This window comes from Phodopus roborovskii, unplaced genomic scaffold (genome assembly GCF_943737965.1).
Source record: "Phodopus roborovskii unplaced genomic scaffold, PHOROB, whole genome shotgun sequence".
Taxonomy (NCBI): domain Eukaryota; kingdom Metazoa; phylum Chordata; class Mammalia; order Rodentia; family Cricetidae; genus Phodopus; species Phodopus roborovskii.
In genome coordinates, this window is record NW_026126485.1 from 4,407,498 (window position 1) to 4,423,639 (window position 16,142).

Here is a 16,142-nt window from a genome sequence, read left to right on the forward strand (position 1 = left end):
TTCCCTCAGTTTGTGTTTTCTTTATCACTTATTTCCATTTTCAGGTCTTGAACAGGTTTGTCTCCTTCAACTGTTTGTTTTCTTAATTCATTTCCTCCAATTCTTTGTGTTTTCCTTGCTTTCTATTCACTCCTTTTCTAAGGATCTCTATCATCTTCATGGAGTTGGTTTTAAGGTCTTTTTCTTGTGCTTTAGCTATGTTGGAATATTCAGGACCTGCTTTGGTAGGATAGCTGGGCTCTGGGAGAGACATATTGACTGGTTGTTATTAGTTGTATTCTTAAGCTGGCATCTAGGTATCTAAGTTTAGAGTCTTAAGTGCTGATTTTTGTTTTTGTTGGGTGGTGTTTTGTTCCTTGGTTTCTGTTTCTTCTCTGGATTTTCAGGGGGGTATGTTGGCTGTGTGTTGCTTGTTTTACTACACTGCTCAGCATGTATGGTCATAGGAAGAAATTCCTGCTGGTCTTCAAAGCTGGGATCCAGTGAGGAGTGGAGGTAGGGAGATCAGGAGGAGTTGGTCTGTGGGATCCACAGGAGGCATGGACAAGGGTGGGGTGGTGGTGGGGTTGGGGCAGGGGATAAGGCTGCTGCTGATATTCTGTTCCAGTGCCAGAAATGAGCCTGAGGGTTGAGTCTGCTGGGAGAACAGAGAGAGCAGAGAAGGTACTCAGGCAGTGTACCTGGTTTAGGGCAGGTGTGGTCTGTGTTTGAACAAGGAGTATAATATCTATGTTGGGGCCTGGGACCCAAGAATGGGCAATGAAAGTGGGAGGACAGGAGGAGATGGTCTGTGGAATAAATAGAACGTGTGGACAGGAGGAAAGGAAGGCTGAAGCTGGTGTTCAGGTGCAGCACTGGGGATGAGCCTAGGAACTGGGTCTGCTGATGGAACAGAGAAAATAGAGACGATCTGTGGGCAGGCTACCTGGCCTTCCAGCTGAATCTTGAAATTTCAATTCTATTCCTTGCTTCAGTACTTGATCTCAATCATCTAAGAAGATTTTAGGTTTCATAGACAAGTATCATTTATGATTTACTGGAGATGCAATAATTTTCACTGTTGTTCTCTGAGATTCTGTCTCAGGAAAAATGCTTGGATGTCTTGCTAATACTTCATATGAAGGTGTCAAAAACACAGTCCTGGGAGGTTCCAGGACCTCTAGGCTATGGTTTCCTAGTGCTGTGCTGCTGACTGATGACTTTCCCAATCAATACAAAGGGTCTCTTGTGGCTTCAAGAATTTTCAGATCTCCAAAACACCAAGGCTGGTGTTATCTATCCTGGTTTCCCAGTATTTTTTTTACCCCCTAATCACATTTTAACTACCCTAGGGAAATATTCCCAATCACCCACATAGGAGATCACATAACACTGATTAAAATGATACACAATAGTGTAATTCCAATCCTCTCTACTACATGAGAATTTCATGAGTATATGAGGTTTTACTTTTCTGATTGCTGAATTGCACTTGCTTACTTTTTTTAGTGATAAATTTAAGATATGCATCATAAAATGTAGATATACATAGACACAGAAAAATGCTTACAGCAGTCAAGCAAATCTAACCTTCCCATTTCCTTATCCACTTGTCTATTTGTGTATCCCCTTCTTAAATCTACTCAACAAGCTTTGGTAATATAGCAGCATCTTACTAAAGGAGTTGTCATACAGTCCAGAAGCTCCCCAGTCTTCTCTTAAGTGCCGGTAATTCTGTGAGTGCTTGAACACTCTTCTGTGTGTGCTTAGTGGCCATAGAATGATCATGCTGGATACCTCATCTCTTCAGCTGCCACCTTGTATTTTATTCCCCACAGTTGGAAGATCCTGCAATCAGGTGGCAAATGGCTCTCTATAAAGACTTGCCAAACAGGACAGAAGACACCTCAGACCCAGAGAGGACAGTGGAACGTGTCCTGGATATAGCAAATGTACTTTTTCATCTTGAACAGGTCAGGTTTTTGTGTTAATTCAATCATAATTGTCACGCAAAGTATTTTTAAAATGTTCATTATTTTTAAGTGTGGTTCTCCAACACCTATATGTATCTAAAATATTCATTAGAATTGAGACATTTGTAGATAATATGTTTCAGGAGATTAAGGCCTTCAATTTTATTATACTTTTTTTTTAGATTTTTCAAAAATTCTATAGATTGGTAATAGTATAGACTTTATTCTAAACCTTTCTAACAAAGTATAACAGAGTTATACCAAATTGGAAATGCTTTATTTTTATATCATTTTAACACTTCACATAAAATATGTCTGGGATGTTTTAGTCTTTTACTGGTTTAATATCTGAAGTGTTTTCTCTTTTACTTGCTTTATCTTTGGTTTTATGAGAGATTTTTTGATCAATTTCTCTCTGAGCTAAAGAACAAATTATATTTATAGATGAGTAATACATTGACAGTAAAACTCCAAGTTAGGAAAATATTTTTGTGTCAGTATTCAGTCATCTCCTTCTTAAACACCCACTTTTTTGTGTTTTATTTATTTTGTTCCCATAGTTCAAGAATTTTCAAATCAATAATTACTTGAGACACTCTCACTTAAAGGTCATATTGTATGTTTATATTATATTAAAAACAATCTTTTACAAAATACATGTATCCAGGCAATAGTCTGGTTTCCATAAACATATCTGAATCTGCTTGTATAAAGTTTAGATCCATTTAATTAAGATTATACTAAACACACATAAACATGTTCTCTTTTAAGCGTGATATCTAGTCAATACCATTAGAGGGCTGGGGAGATGGTCTAGCAAGTAAAATGCTTGCTGCTCAAGCATAAAGACCTGAGTTCAGATCCCAGCATCCATGTAAAGGCTGAATGAACATGGTGGCACTTATCTGGAACCACAGCACTGGGATGGAACACAGAGAGGAAGGTCCTGAGGACTCACTGTTTAGGCAGCCTCTCTGAGGTCCTCTGACCTATAAGTTCAATGAGAGATCCTTACTCAAATGTTAAGGTGGAGAGGGGTAAAAATACTTTACACTACCCTTTGCCCTCTGCTCACAATCATATTTATGTGAGCATCTATACATTCACATGTATTCAACACACAAAAAACAAATACTTAAAATTCAACAGAATGTCGTGTACTTATCAAAACTGTTCCCTTAAAGTCTCAGACCCCAAAGTGGAATTTTATATTGGGATACATGGGATCTCATTGGACAACTCAGCTCTTGATTCTGTTTGAATCTACACTATCCTCAATAAGGGTTTATTCTTCCCATCAAAAAGACAATTGAAGTGGACATCTGCTAGATCACTATATTGATCTTATGGAGGACAGAGAGACAAAGAAATAACTGCTTGTCAGTTAGACCCTGTTAAAATGTCTGCAATGGCTCAATGTTTACAGGAATTGTTCTTTTCATATTCTGAGCATTTACTGCAAAGCATAATATATTTGGGTTTACTTTGGGCTAACATAACATTTTCATTTTTTCCAGAAATCTAAGTATACTGAGTATACTGGCCGGAGATATTTCAGTCTGGGAAGTACAGTGCTCTGTTGCCTGGAGAATACTAATTAATTGACAAAACCATACTGGAAATTTATCTTCTTTCTAATACTTATGATTAATCCCCCTTTTTTTTCTCTTGAAGTTTCAAGCATCACTATTCAAATAAATAGCCTATTTGCATCATTTCTTGTAACCTTTGAATTCTTATTTATCTTATCTAACAAAAATATTTTCGTACATTTGTAATAATAAATCCTCTGTTTCCTCCTGGTAGTGAGTTTACAAAGTCTTGTTATCTTCTTTTATTAAAGAACAGTAGGCTTTCCATTAACACTATATGTATTTGTGGTTACCATACTTATAATAAAAGTAATTTCAATGGATATGTGAGTGCATTTCTATAACAAAGCAAAATAACCCAAAAAGAAAAATGTAATGGCCTGAGTTTTATCCTCAGAACTTACATATAAAGCTAAGCCTGGTAATATGTAATTCCAGCACTAGGAAGACAGAGATAGCAAGATCTCTGGGACTCGCTGGCCAGCCAACCTATCCTCGTTGCTAAATTCTAGGCCAGTGAGAGACCTTGTCTCAAAAAACAAAACAAAACAAACAAACAAACAAAAACAAGGTAGATGGCCATTGAGGAATGACACGTAAGGCTGTTCACTGGCCTCCATATGCCTGCCTGTTCATATGTGTATATGTGCACCTGTGTATAAATATACATGCATATGCATGAGATTGTTTCTAAAATAAACTTAAAGTACTTAAATTTTGAAAATGATGCAAAGTGATTTTATGTAGAATGCTTTTCTGTTTCTTTGATTTTAAAGATAACAAGACTTGCGAGCTAGGTTATTTTGAAAATGGGCAACTTTTACTAAGTACCACCTCAAATTTAACTTTGGGTAACTTTCAGGATATAAACTTAACCAAAATAATTCTAAGGCAATTTGAAATAAATTTGAAAGATGCGGCTGATGACTATCAGACTCTTGAGGGTATATTGAGTCTGTAAATGTATGTTTATTTGTGGCATTCTACCTCAGGTGGAACATCCTCAGAGATCAAAGAAGGCTGTGTGGCACAAACTACTCTCTAAGCAGAGAAAAAGAGCTGTTGTTGCCTGCTTCCGGATGGCACCCTTGTACAATCTGCCAAGGTTAGAATTTTTTAAATGTTTAAGAGATTGATTTTCTTCTTTAAATAGTGGGTGACAATGATAATCTATCTAGGGGTTGAATAGGAGAGAGTTATTGGACCTTAAACTCATCAGTTTGTTTTCCTCTGTTGAATGATTTTGTCCTATCATTTAAAAATGATTTATGTTGATGAATATCTGCTCACATAGGGAAGGACACGTATTGTGACTGGAAGCATTCTTTGAAGTGGCTTAGATTTCAACTTCAGTTTCTGTATCGCATAGCATTGTTCAAGTTGATTACTTTACTATGGTTTCCCCTTCTGAGGTAGGACTGGCCCCATAAAGCACAAAGATAGACTGAAGAACTAATATTCACTAAGTGCTCATCAGTATGTGCATCACAGAGATGCCAGCCATGGCTGTTGTTTGGATAATTGTTCTCATACAAAGAAAAGAAGAGATATTCTCCTGACTTACAGGAATGTCAAAATGAACACAACAGACCCATCACTATTCTCTTAGAATTGAAACAATTACTTGTTAATAGAGATATAATTCAAGTCTGGCTTGATGACCTGCTGTAGCTTCCTGGGTATTCTCCTAAGATACTGGGCCCTTTGCTACTCTTAACTTTCTGCAAGTAAACATATCCCTAATGTATTGGTTACTTTTCTATTAATGCGATAAAATACCAAGACTAAAGGCAACTTATAGACCAAAGAGTTTATGTGGGCTTAAGGTTCTAGAGGTGTAAGAGTCCATTATGTAGAGGAGTCATAGATGTGGAAGATGGAGTAGCAAGCTGAGATCTTATATCTTGAATTGCAAGTGCAAAGCAGAGAGCAAATTGGACATGGTGTGAGTCTTTAAACTCCAATAACAAGTTCCTCCAACAAGGCTACATCTCCCCAAACCACTCTACCAACTAGAGGCAAGTATCTAAAGGCCTGAGACTATGTGGGATATTTCTCATTCAAGCCATAACATCTACACATCTATGCCTTATAAACAGGGCTCAGCTCAACTCTCTCTTTCTCTCTCTCTGTTTTTTGAGACTGGGTTTCTCTGTATTGCTTTGGAGCCTATCCTGGAACTTGCTCTGTAGATCAGGCTAGCCTCAGACTCACAGAGATCCATCTGCCTCTATCTTCTTAGTGCTGGGATTAAAGGCATGCTCCACCAATGCCTGGCTACAACTATTTCTTTTTGGAACATCTCTGATCTCCTTAGAAGTCAGCTCCCTCCTTCTGTATGTTTATACAGCAAGGTTACAACTTCTGGTTGGTACATTGTGCTACAATAGTCAGGCTTCTTGCCTCTCTGATTCCAACTTTAAGGTCCAATATAATTTTAAGTTTCTATTTTCCTAACTCAGCACAGAAACCAGTGCCTTGCCATTCATTGAATTTCTAACATATTGAAGAAAGGATTGATCTTACAAAGACATCATTTAAACCATTTCAGGAGCATCTGAGCTGAGCTGAGTAAATCTGAATTTCCCTGAGGGCTGAACATATTTTCTGTTTAAAAGTCTAAAAGCAGTGTGCATGTCCTTCAAACATTTGAATACATCCTTTGGCTTGCTATTCTCACAGGGGGGGGGGATTTACAGTGATTTCTAATGTTTCCAAACATGTTGTTAGTTCCTCTCCTGTTTCCAAGGCTTTTATTAAACCCATATGCCCATTAAGCCTCATGTTTTCCTAATGTACCTCTGTTATTGTTGAATGAAGGTTTCCCTCAAACAATGTCAATCTGTTACTTGATATCCACTTATTATTCTTCTGTTCTTTCTCACTTAAATCTTACCTATTTCTCTCATTAGCATTAGATGAGTGTCACTGACTCTTCTAGTCTTCACTATTATTTTGTATTTCATAGGCAAACATTTTTTGAAATTTATTTTTAATTTTGTGTGTGTGCGTGTGCATGTGTGTGTGTGTGTGTGTGTGTGTGCGTGTGTGTGTGTTTGTGTGTGTTGTTATGTATGCATTCAGTAACCACAGAGGCCAGAAGAGGGCAGTAGCCTCCTAGATGTGGAGTTACAGGTGGTCATGAGCCACCTGCTGATGGTGCTGGGAACAAAGCTTGTGTCCTCTTGAAAAGCAGCAAGTACACACCACAGAGCCACCTCTTCAACTTTAGGTGGACACTTTTAAAAATCAGTACTCCAAGATTTCATCTTCATTCATACAGTTGTAGAAAGTTCACTTAATAATCCCACTCTAGAGTGAACATTGCCTATGTTTGAGTTAATTTGAATATAGGCTAATTCTTCTGTTGGCTTATATTACCTATCGGGAATACCAGCAGAAAATACCACTATTTAACTTACATCGACCTAATATACTTTCCTGCCATTCATCTCCCTTTAAGTCTTATAAGATTGAAATGTAGATACAATTATTCTTGTTGCATGTATAAGAATTGTGAAAATTGGAAGTTTAACATGTTACAGAGCTTAGAAATGTCTAAAGTGGTACTAAACCCACAGTCAATATGTGAGCTGAGGAACCTGCCTTTATTTGACACAGGCATTGTCTGTGAAGAAAAGAATCTGTAATAGGACATTTATTATTATTTTATATCTTAGTACATGGATAATTTGATAATACAATTGTATTCTTGTTCAAATTTAAAATCACTTTCTTTAACGTTATGTTTATCTTTTAGGCATCGGGCTGTCAATCTCTTTCTTCAGGGATATGAAAAGTCTTGGATTGAAACGGAGGAGCATTACTTTGAGGATAAATTGATTGAAGATTTAGCAGTAAGTATTTTTAATGGGGCTACAAAATGGAAGAGGATTGAAAGAAAATCACTACATTGTACACTGACCTTAGGAAACTTTGTAATTTCAGCTGTTGCCATATTTACTGTTTATGATAAAATTTTCTTCTTTTATTTTCCAAAATATATAGCTATAAATATCAAATAATTCAGAATATAAAATGAAAAACATGAGTTATTTTGTTAATTAAATGTGCATCAGTTAGTCTCTTAAATTCTTGCTCAAAGCCCTTTCCACATGAAGCCAAGATAAAAATCTAAAAGAAATTATCCACACAAAGTAAGATGAATTCTAACAAACTGTTGCTGAATTTCAAAAGGATCCACATGGGTCCTATCACAGGTCCTAGATCAGAGGATGCACATCTACACAGGTCTCCTCACACACCCTCAGTCAGAGGCTGCACGTCCCATAGGTCTTCTCTCACATCCTAAGTCAGAAGATGCATGTCCACATGGATCCTCTCACAGATCCTCAAACACAATGTGGTCTCTTTGCATACTATAACAATCTGAATCTCTCTTTCCTAACATCAAATGTGGTCCATCCTTTCACTCACCTTTTCTGTCTCTTATTATTCCCCACTAACAAAACCACCTCATCCTATAAGCATAGAGCAGCTGTATTTCTGGCCTAGTCAGATAATGAGGCATTTCTCATAAGTGGAGTAGACGCAGAGATTCGCCTGCCTCTGCCTGACAAGTGCTGGGACTAAAGCCATGTGCCACCAATGCTCGGCCACTAAGCTACAGTTTTAAACCATCTTTCCAACTGAATTTAAAGCAAAGGTCCCTCAGGAGTCTGTGGAGTTGCTGGAGATGTTAAGATTTCCAAGTTAAGTTACAAATAAGACTTTAGACTCACAAAGATGGATAAAAGATAGAATATTTTCTTTAAATCTTACTAAGTGTTAATGAACTAAATATTGATAACTGTGATTCTTATTTGATAACTGTTGTGTGATATATTTTGCCATGCTAAGGTTAAAACCCTTCTTTTTTAAATTAAAAAAATTAATTTTTTTATTAAAACAAAGATTTCCAAGTTAGAGATCTCTCATATTGAAATCACTTTTTAATTATAGATTGTCAGGATAATACAATATCTAAAATCCTAACTCTGATTGCCCTTCCCATCTCTTTTAAACAGGCAATGTTATGCAAATTGGCTTTTAACTCTCTACTCTCTACTCTTTACTCACTACATAGCCAAAGATAGCCCTGAACTCCTAATTAGGAGTTCTGTTTCCACTCTCATGAGTTTTGAGATTCTATGCTTAGGTTACAAGACCTTGTTTATGCTGTGCTGGGGATCCATCCCAGGGTCTCTTGTGTGCTAGGACAGAACTCTACCAACTGAGCTCCACCCCTAAACCTATTACTGTTTTTTTTTAATGAATTTTACTTGGCTTTACACTCAAAATAACCATAGATTATTAGATATTTAGATATCTCATACCATTTTGACTATTAATCATATCAAGATTCTTAACCCACTCCTTTAATATAGAAAGAAAATCAGGCTGAATGGGAAAGAATATCTGTGGAGACATAAAATCTATTAAGTTATTCAGTAAAACCAGGATCAATCAATTCTGCAGGCAACAAAACTGTTTAATAATTTTTCTCAGTGATGAAGTTTTATTCTTTATCAATGATGAAGTTTTATCCAACATCATTTTTTGTTTTAAAAGTAAATAAGAATGAAATATGTGTACACACTCAGTCATTAATTCATTTTGTGTTTTTCATCTATCATTTCTTTCTTTAAGTCAAGAAAGTATTTTATGTGATAAATATTGTTGGTAGACTTAATTGCCATAAATGATGTGACATTTTATTATAAAATTTTGTTTTGCCCTTTCTGAAGGTGAACTCCCCTCTGTACCCAATATCCTTTCTGCTAGTTTTAAGTTTTGCTGGGAAGAGTAGTGTCTTCTTTTTAAATTTTGTGGATTATCCTTGTTCAACTGTTTTTTGATCAAATTGTTAAATGCTTCTTCTGCTTTACACAAGAACTGCAATCAGCATGCATGTTAGATTCATATCTGTATGAACACAAAGCACATACATGTGCATATGTGTATTCATACACATACATATCATATGCTGATTCCTGTGGTTCACTGACCAGCAGACCTATCCTATTCAGTGAGCTGCAGGCTCAATGATAGGCCCTATCTCAAAAACCAAAGTGGAAGGCTTCTAAGAAATGATGACATCTGAGGTTGACCTCTGACCTCCACACACCCATACATGCATACTTGTACTCACGTATCCATTAGTAATACATTACAAATCATGTATTATGCAAAGTACACTTATACATGCATGCACACAACTAACATACATCCTTCCTATTGCTCATGGATTTGTGTGAACACTTACATTTTCTTTGTTTTTGTTTTTAGTTATTGAAACAAGTAGCACATGCTGGCTTTGAGTTTACAATCCCCCTGACCTCCCTGCTTCTGTCTCTCAAGAGCTGGGATTGTAGACATAAGCAACAATGCTGCTCTAAAATATTTGTATTAAATGAGAAATGTTAGAAATTTTATAGTTGTCTGTTCTTTTTTTTTTTTCTTTCAGAAACCAGGCACTGAACCTCCAGAAGAAGATGAAGCCATGAAAAGAGTTGATCCTCTCCATCAACTCATTCTTCTATTCAGCCGCACGGCTTTAACAGAGAAATGGTATGGTGGGGAAGATTAATAGCAGACCTAGAAGACACTGATAAAGAAATCCCCATTTATGTCTTGTCTGTCAATTATTTATGGCTCAGTTACATCTGTTCTTGGATTTGTCTGACATAAACCCATAGATTGCTATCCATTCATTTGGTGGTGGGGATAGTCTTTAAACCCTACCAGTGAGGATCTGGGAAGATGATTCAGTCAGTAAAGTGTTGCCTTATAGTCATAAGGACCTGAGTTCTATCTATCCTATAACTCACATAAAAAAGCCAGACATAGTATTGTGTATATGAAAGGAGAAACAGTCTGATTCCTGGGGTTCATTGTCCAGCAAACCTGGTCTACTCAGTGAGCTGCAGGTTTAACGAGAGACCCTGTCTCAAAAATTGAAGTGGATGGCTTCTAAGAAATGATGACACCTGAAGTTGATCGCTGAACTCCACATACACACCCATACATGCATATGTGTTATCAAATATACACATCTCCTCCCACAAAAAAGTAACAAGGAATTCTAGGTTTTCTTAACTCTATTAGCCTTATTTTGTTGAATCTTAATCTTACAAAATGTTTTCTTTTATCAAATATTGTCATTATAAATAAAACAAAATAACTCATAGAAATCAATATCCATGAAAACTAATGAAGGTGACCCTCAGCATCCCTTTAAAGTGTATTGTCCACTTAAATGAGGCTTAGGAAGCCATTAGGTGAGGTATTTGGTAGCATCTCTCAGATCTGCCCACTTTTCTTGCCTTCACTCCTACAATTCACTGAAACTTCAGAGAGCAAATTCCTGTAGAGTCGCATGACAAATTCCACCTCAGAAGCTTCAATGAAGATGCCTTGGCTCCTTCTCCCTACTGGGGGCACTGAAGGGTGTTGGCTCTGTGGGAGGGACATGGTAGAGGTTATAGATACTTTGGGTGATTTCCTACCCTTGGTCCCAGGTCTTAACCCCTCTCTCCAGACACAGATCCAAAAGCACAATGTGGTCTTTTTGCATACCACAGCAATCTGTATTTCTCTTTCCTAACACTGAATGTGGTCCATCCTTTCACTTATGTTTTCTCTCTTATTATTCCCCACTAACAAAACCATCTCATCCTATAAGCATAGAACAACTATTTATCTGGCCTTGTCAGGTAATGAGGTATTTCTCAGAAGTGAAGTTGGGACCTACTATAACAAGTTTGTATATGTTAGTCATTCTTGATAGAAACTTAGTTGTTCACATAGTAATAGTTTCCTATTTCTTTAGTAAAAGCATAGTGAACATATTTTGTCCTGTTCTGAATTTCAAGTCATTGTGCTATTCATCTTACTATTTTTGACTATGGCATTTTAACTTGCTGAGTCTTTCATTAGATGTCAAATGTAATTCTCCTGTCAAAAGCTCAGTGCCACTTACATTTGCTTTTGTTTTCTTCTTCACATTTTGTAGTTTGAAGAAAATTAGTTACTTCATTTATGTACATTTGCATGCATATAATAGACCAGCTTTGTTACCACACTTGAAGGACTCTGCTGTAAGCTCTTGGTGGTCTTTGGTCTGTAAATTGTTTGCTTTTGAATGCTTACTGTTGCACAAATTTTGTGTTCATTTAATTGTAAAAGAAAATAATATGTGTTTAAACCAGTTGTTAGTTTGTATAGGAATGATTTCTCTATATATGATACTTCTCTACATACTTAAGATTTGATCTCCCCCCCTTGGTTTCACAGCAAACTGGAGGAAGATTTTCTATATATGGCATATGCAGATATTATGGCAAAGGTAAATATAAATCTTTCTTGATTTTAATATTTAATAAAACTAAACTATTTTTATTTGTCAGAGGGTAAGAGTCTACATGAAAGATATTGTGAAATCTTAGAAACATAAAGTGTGTAGATCCCAACATTGCACTGATTTCAGAAATTTCTGCTCTGGCTTCCTGGATAGTCCAAGATTGTTTGCTGTTTAGCACTTTATGAATGGAGAATTAACTAGTTTTCCATGCATTCTTTCATTTAGCTCACATTCTTTAGATGTCAAGGTCCTGGAAACAACATAATGAAAGAGGGAAAAAAACTTTTACATATTTTACTTGTAGAGATTAACACCTGAAGGGGGCAACAGGAGTGAAATAAGGGGCTGGAGAGATGGCTCAGCCGTTAAGCTCACTTGCTGTACTACCAGGGGTCCTGAGTTCAGTCCCCAGTCCCCATATCTATCAGGCAACTCACAACCACCTGCAACTCTAGCTTTAGAGGGTCTAGCACTCACTTCTGCCCTCTCTAGCATCTGCATGCACATATGCATATATTCCTACACACACACATGTAAATGAAAGGTAAAGTCTTTAAAAAGTTGAAACAGTTATATTAGAATTGCTAATCAGGTGTTATAGAGATTGTTCCATAGTTAAGGGCACTTGCCGTTCTTGCTGAATTCTGGAGTCCAGTGCCCAGCACCTACCTCTGGTGATTCACAACTGCCTGTAACTCAAGCTCCAACAAAATTCTTCTGGTCTCCAGGGATACCTGCATAATATGTTATACCACATGTAAATGCACACTCATACATCTAAATAAAAATGTAAAACCTGGTAATTAAATGGTAGAGGAACTATTGGGGGTATTGTGGACAGCCTACTTAGGCTACGGTGAGGTTTCTTGGGAGTCTTTAGCTATAGGGGAGCTATTATCAAATACAGTAGCAGTATTTGCCATTATTACATTTGTCTCAGTAAGAAAAGATACATATAAAACAGGAGTCCCATTTTTTCTGAAATTTCAACCTTGGGCACTTTATAGACCGGAGAGCCCCAGAATAATCACATGTGTTGAGTGAAGAGGGAAAATGACAGAACAAATCCTAGACATGTTAAAGATGACTATGAGAGTTTCAGATGGAGATGTATTACAGTCTGATAAGAAAGGTAATCTACAGACATATGATTCAACTCTTAGTACTTAGAAAGTATTGCTTTTTTGATAGGGCTGTGAAATCTTCTGGGTAGAGGGCATGAATAGTAGAGGTAGGTCACTGAGGGGCTTTCCTTGGAAGATTATCAGCTGGCCTGCTTCCTGCACAAGCTTTCTTGCTGTCTGTCTTTTGCTATGATGTAACTAGCAGCTTCATACTTGTACTGCCATGGGCAGAATCAGTCCCATCATCTTAATCTTCACACACTTGAGCTCAAATATACCCCTTAAGCAGCTTCTGTCAGATATTTGATCATAGCAGCAATAACAGTAAATAGTGTAAGACTTTAAACAGATAACTGGACAAGCATATCTTGAGTCTAGTATCTCAGGTTGCCTTCTAAGTACACTCTCCCAATTCATCAGAATTAGATAGCAACAAAGATGTAAGTGTTAGTGATCTCACTCCAGAGAGGAAGGCATCAGATGCAAGCTTATGATCTTGTCTTAAAGAGCAGAGAGACACTAAGAGATGGTTAGAAAACAAGAAAAGTAGAGTGTTAGGAGAAAGGTTTTTCCTGCCGACCAGTCAGGTCCCACCACCATGCCGGCCCCAAATAACACACAGACTCTGTATTTGATATAATGCTGTTGGCCAGTTACTAGTTTCTTATCAGCTAGCTCTGTCTTAAGTATTAACCCATTTCTATTAATCTAAGTACTTCCACATGGTCTTATCTTACTGGAGAGAGGGGCTGACATTCTTCTCTCTATCCTCCATCTTGGATTTCCTCCCTACTACTTCCTCTCTTCTACTTGTTGCCTAGTCCCGCCTATCTTGGTTTCCTATTGGCCAACAGTGCTTTATTCATTAACCAGTATGAAAAACATATATACATAATGGCATCTCCAATCATCCCCTCTTTTCTGTCTAAATTTAAAAAAAAAGGGTTTTAACCTTAACATAGCAAAATATATTGCGCAACAGTTATCAAATAATAATCACAGTTAACAATATTTAGTCCATTAACATTTAGCAAAATTTAAGAAAATATTCCATCATCTATTCTATCTTTATGAGTCTAAAGTCCTATATGTAACTTATCTTTAATTATAACTAAGGAAAACTATAACCATAACTATCTGTCTTCAACTCCTTCAAAGACCACAGAAGGATAGTATATAAATTCTAGAAATGACAGAGACATCTTGCCTTGTCAGTCACCTGAAGTTCTTCTGTAATGTTCCATCTTCAGCCCACAGGCCATAGTGTGTCTGGCAGACTCCTCAGCAAAGTAGGAAACTTTAAACTGTCTTCTTGTATTGGCAGTTTGTCAGTCACTTTTCTCTGTGTCCTGGAGACTGTCTGGCAGACACTTCCATGAAGCAGGAACTCTGTAGAAATGTCCATCTTGAATCAGTGGTCACTTTTCTGTAGGTCCTGCATGTCCAGTTTATACAGCATAAAGTCAAACAGTCCAGACAAGAGCAGTATTTTGTCCAAATGGCCAGTCTTGTCATATTGAAAGCAAACTCTATAACGAGTTTCTTTGATGTCCATCTTCTGTTCTGACACAGGTGGTGTTGCCAGGAGCAGTTATGTCTCATTGTCAAGAAAAACCCTAAACCATTTAAAATGCCATATTCTGTAGGTCTTTGAAAGGTTTGAAGAATGCCTATTCATCTCAAATACATCTCTGTATATCTAGAAAACTTAACTAACTTAACTCTAAGTTTTCACTATCATAGGTAATTATCTATAATCTGTTAAATTATACATTACATTTCTAAATGAGCTATATAAACACAATACATAAACAAGAGGAGAAATATACATATCACAAAATTGTATCAATAAATGCAAATCCATTCCAAAACAAAGTATTCATATCTATACCATAATCCCTTTTTATCTTTAAAAGAATTGGTTGTGATCATTAACCATTTATAACCAACCCCATTTAAATGATAATAAACATTTATAAACAATATTTGGGAATTTGGGCATTGTTCTTTCCAAACTGCTTCCTGCTGGTGGGGGGTGCTGTCATGGGGGAGCCTAAGAAGACACAGAAATCCTGGCTGTATTCTGCAAGGCTGCTTTGTCCAAGCTGTTTTGATGTTGGATCACCTGGGACTCTGTTTCATGGGGTCTGGCTTGATCAAACCACATTAGTCTGACAGGAATCCACAGCTTTTCATTTTCTGTGGAAGCAAAAATAGAAATCCTTTTCCCCAGTAACCTGTCCTTAGACTTAAATTTTGGAGTCAAAGTATTTTTAAAATATATAAATTGGGTTGTTCCAGCAGCATTTATTTTAACAGATGTTATTTCCTCAGCAGTCAAACGGTACATAGACAATGTAAATGTGTACAGTATCCAGATTCTCTCTGTACTTTCCATCTTTATGTGACTTTTTTAATTACTCTATTTCTTTTATTTTTGTTTTTTCATTTTTGAGACAGGGTTTTCTGTGTAACTTTTATCTGTCCTGGAATTAACTCTGTACACCAGGTTTACTTTGAAATCACAGAGATCTGTTTGCCTCTGTCTCCCGAGTGCTGGAATTAAAGGCATGTGCCACCATACTCAGCTACTCTGTCTTTTTAAAACCATTTTATTCTTTTTCTCTCCCAAGCCTACGTATATTTTAAAACACACTGTAAATCTTTAGCGTTTTTTCTTAATGTGAATCTGTCCTTACTGTAAATCTTTATCTTTTTGTGACCATGAGTCTTTTATCTTGTAAACAACAACATTGCTAAAATGAAAGTCGTAGCTGTATTAGCTGCAGTCTATCCAAGATGGCGCCAGGTACTTTTACTGCCAGAACTGAGAGCTGTGCTCACTGCCTTGATCTATGCTGCGATCCAGCAGCATGTTGCCAGATTTGGAGATGTGGTCACTGCCATTGCCAGCTCTCTTATGTATACACCACTCAGTTGCTAGCAGAGCTCTTTAAAAGCCATGTGGTGTTTTGCCACTTATGCTGAGTCAGGAAACCTCCCTTAAAGGATCCACGCAAATTTTTGCTTGTCTCTAGCAAGACAGAATCCAACCGAGAAAAATGCTGCTACCAAGAAGCCTTGCTTGTCTCTGTTCTTTTGTTTCTAAAAC

At 37.0% G+C, this 16,142-nt stretch overlaps 1 protein-coding gene across 1 annotated transcript in view; it reads left to right on the top strand.

Annotated features, from left to right (window-relative positions):
• The window catches only part of Ryr2 (ryanodine receptor 2), a 548,210-nt gene that overhangs the window by 462,002 nt on the left and 70,066 nt on the right, over nucleotides 1–16,142 (top strand). Inside the window, exons 74-79 of the mRNA XM_051194750.1 lie at nucleotides 1,818–1,952; nucleotides 3,470–3,523; nucleotides 4,537–4,649; nucleotides 7,305–7,401; nucleotides 10,011–10,114; nucleotides 11,840–11,891. Of these exons, the coding sequence (XP_051050707.1) occupies nucleotides 1,818–1,952; nucleotides 3,470–3,523; nucleotides 4,537–4,649; nucleotides 7,305–7,401; nucleotides 10,011–10,114; nucleotides 11,840–11,891 (555 nt within the window). The remainder of the gene's footprint in view (nucleotides 1–1,817; nucleotides 1,953–3,469; nucleotides 3,524–4,536; nucleotides 4,650–7,304; nucleotides 7,402–10,010; nucleotides 10,115–11,839; nucleotides 11,892–16,142) is intronic.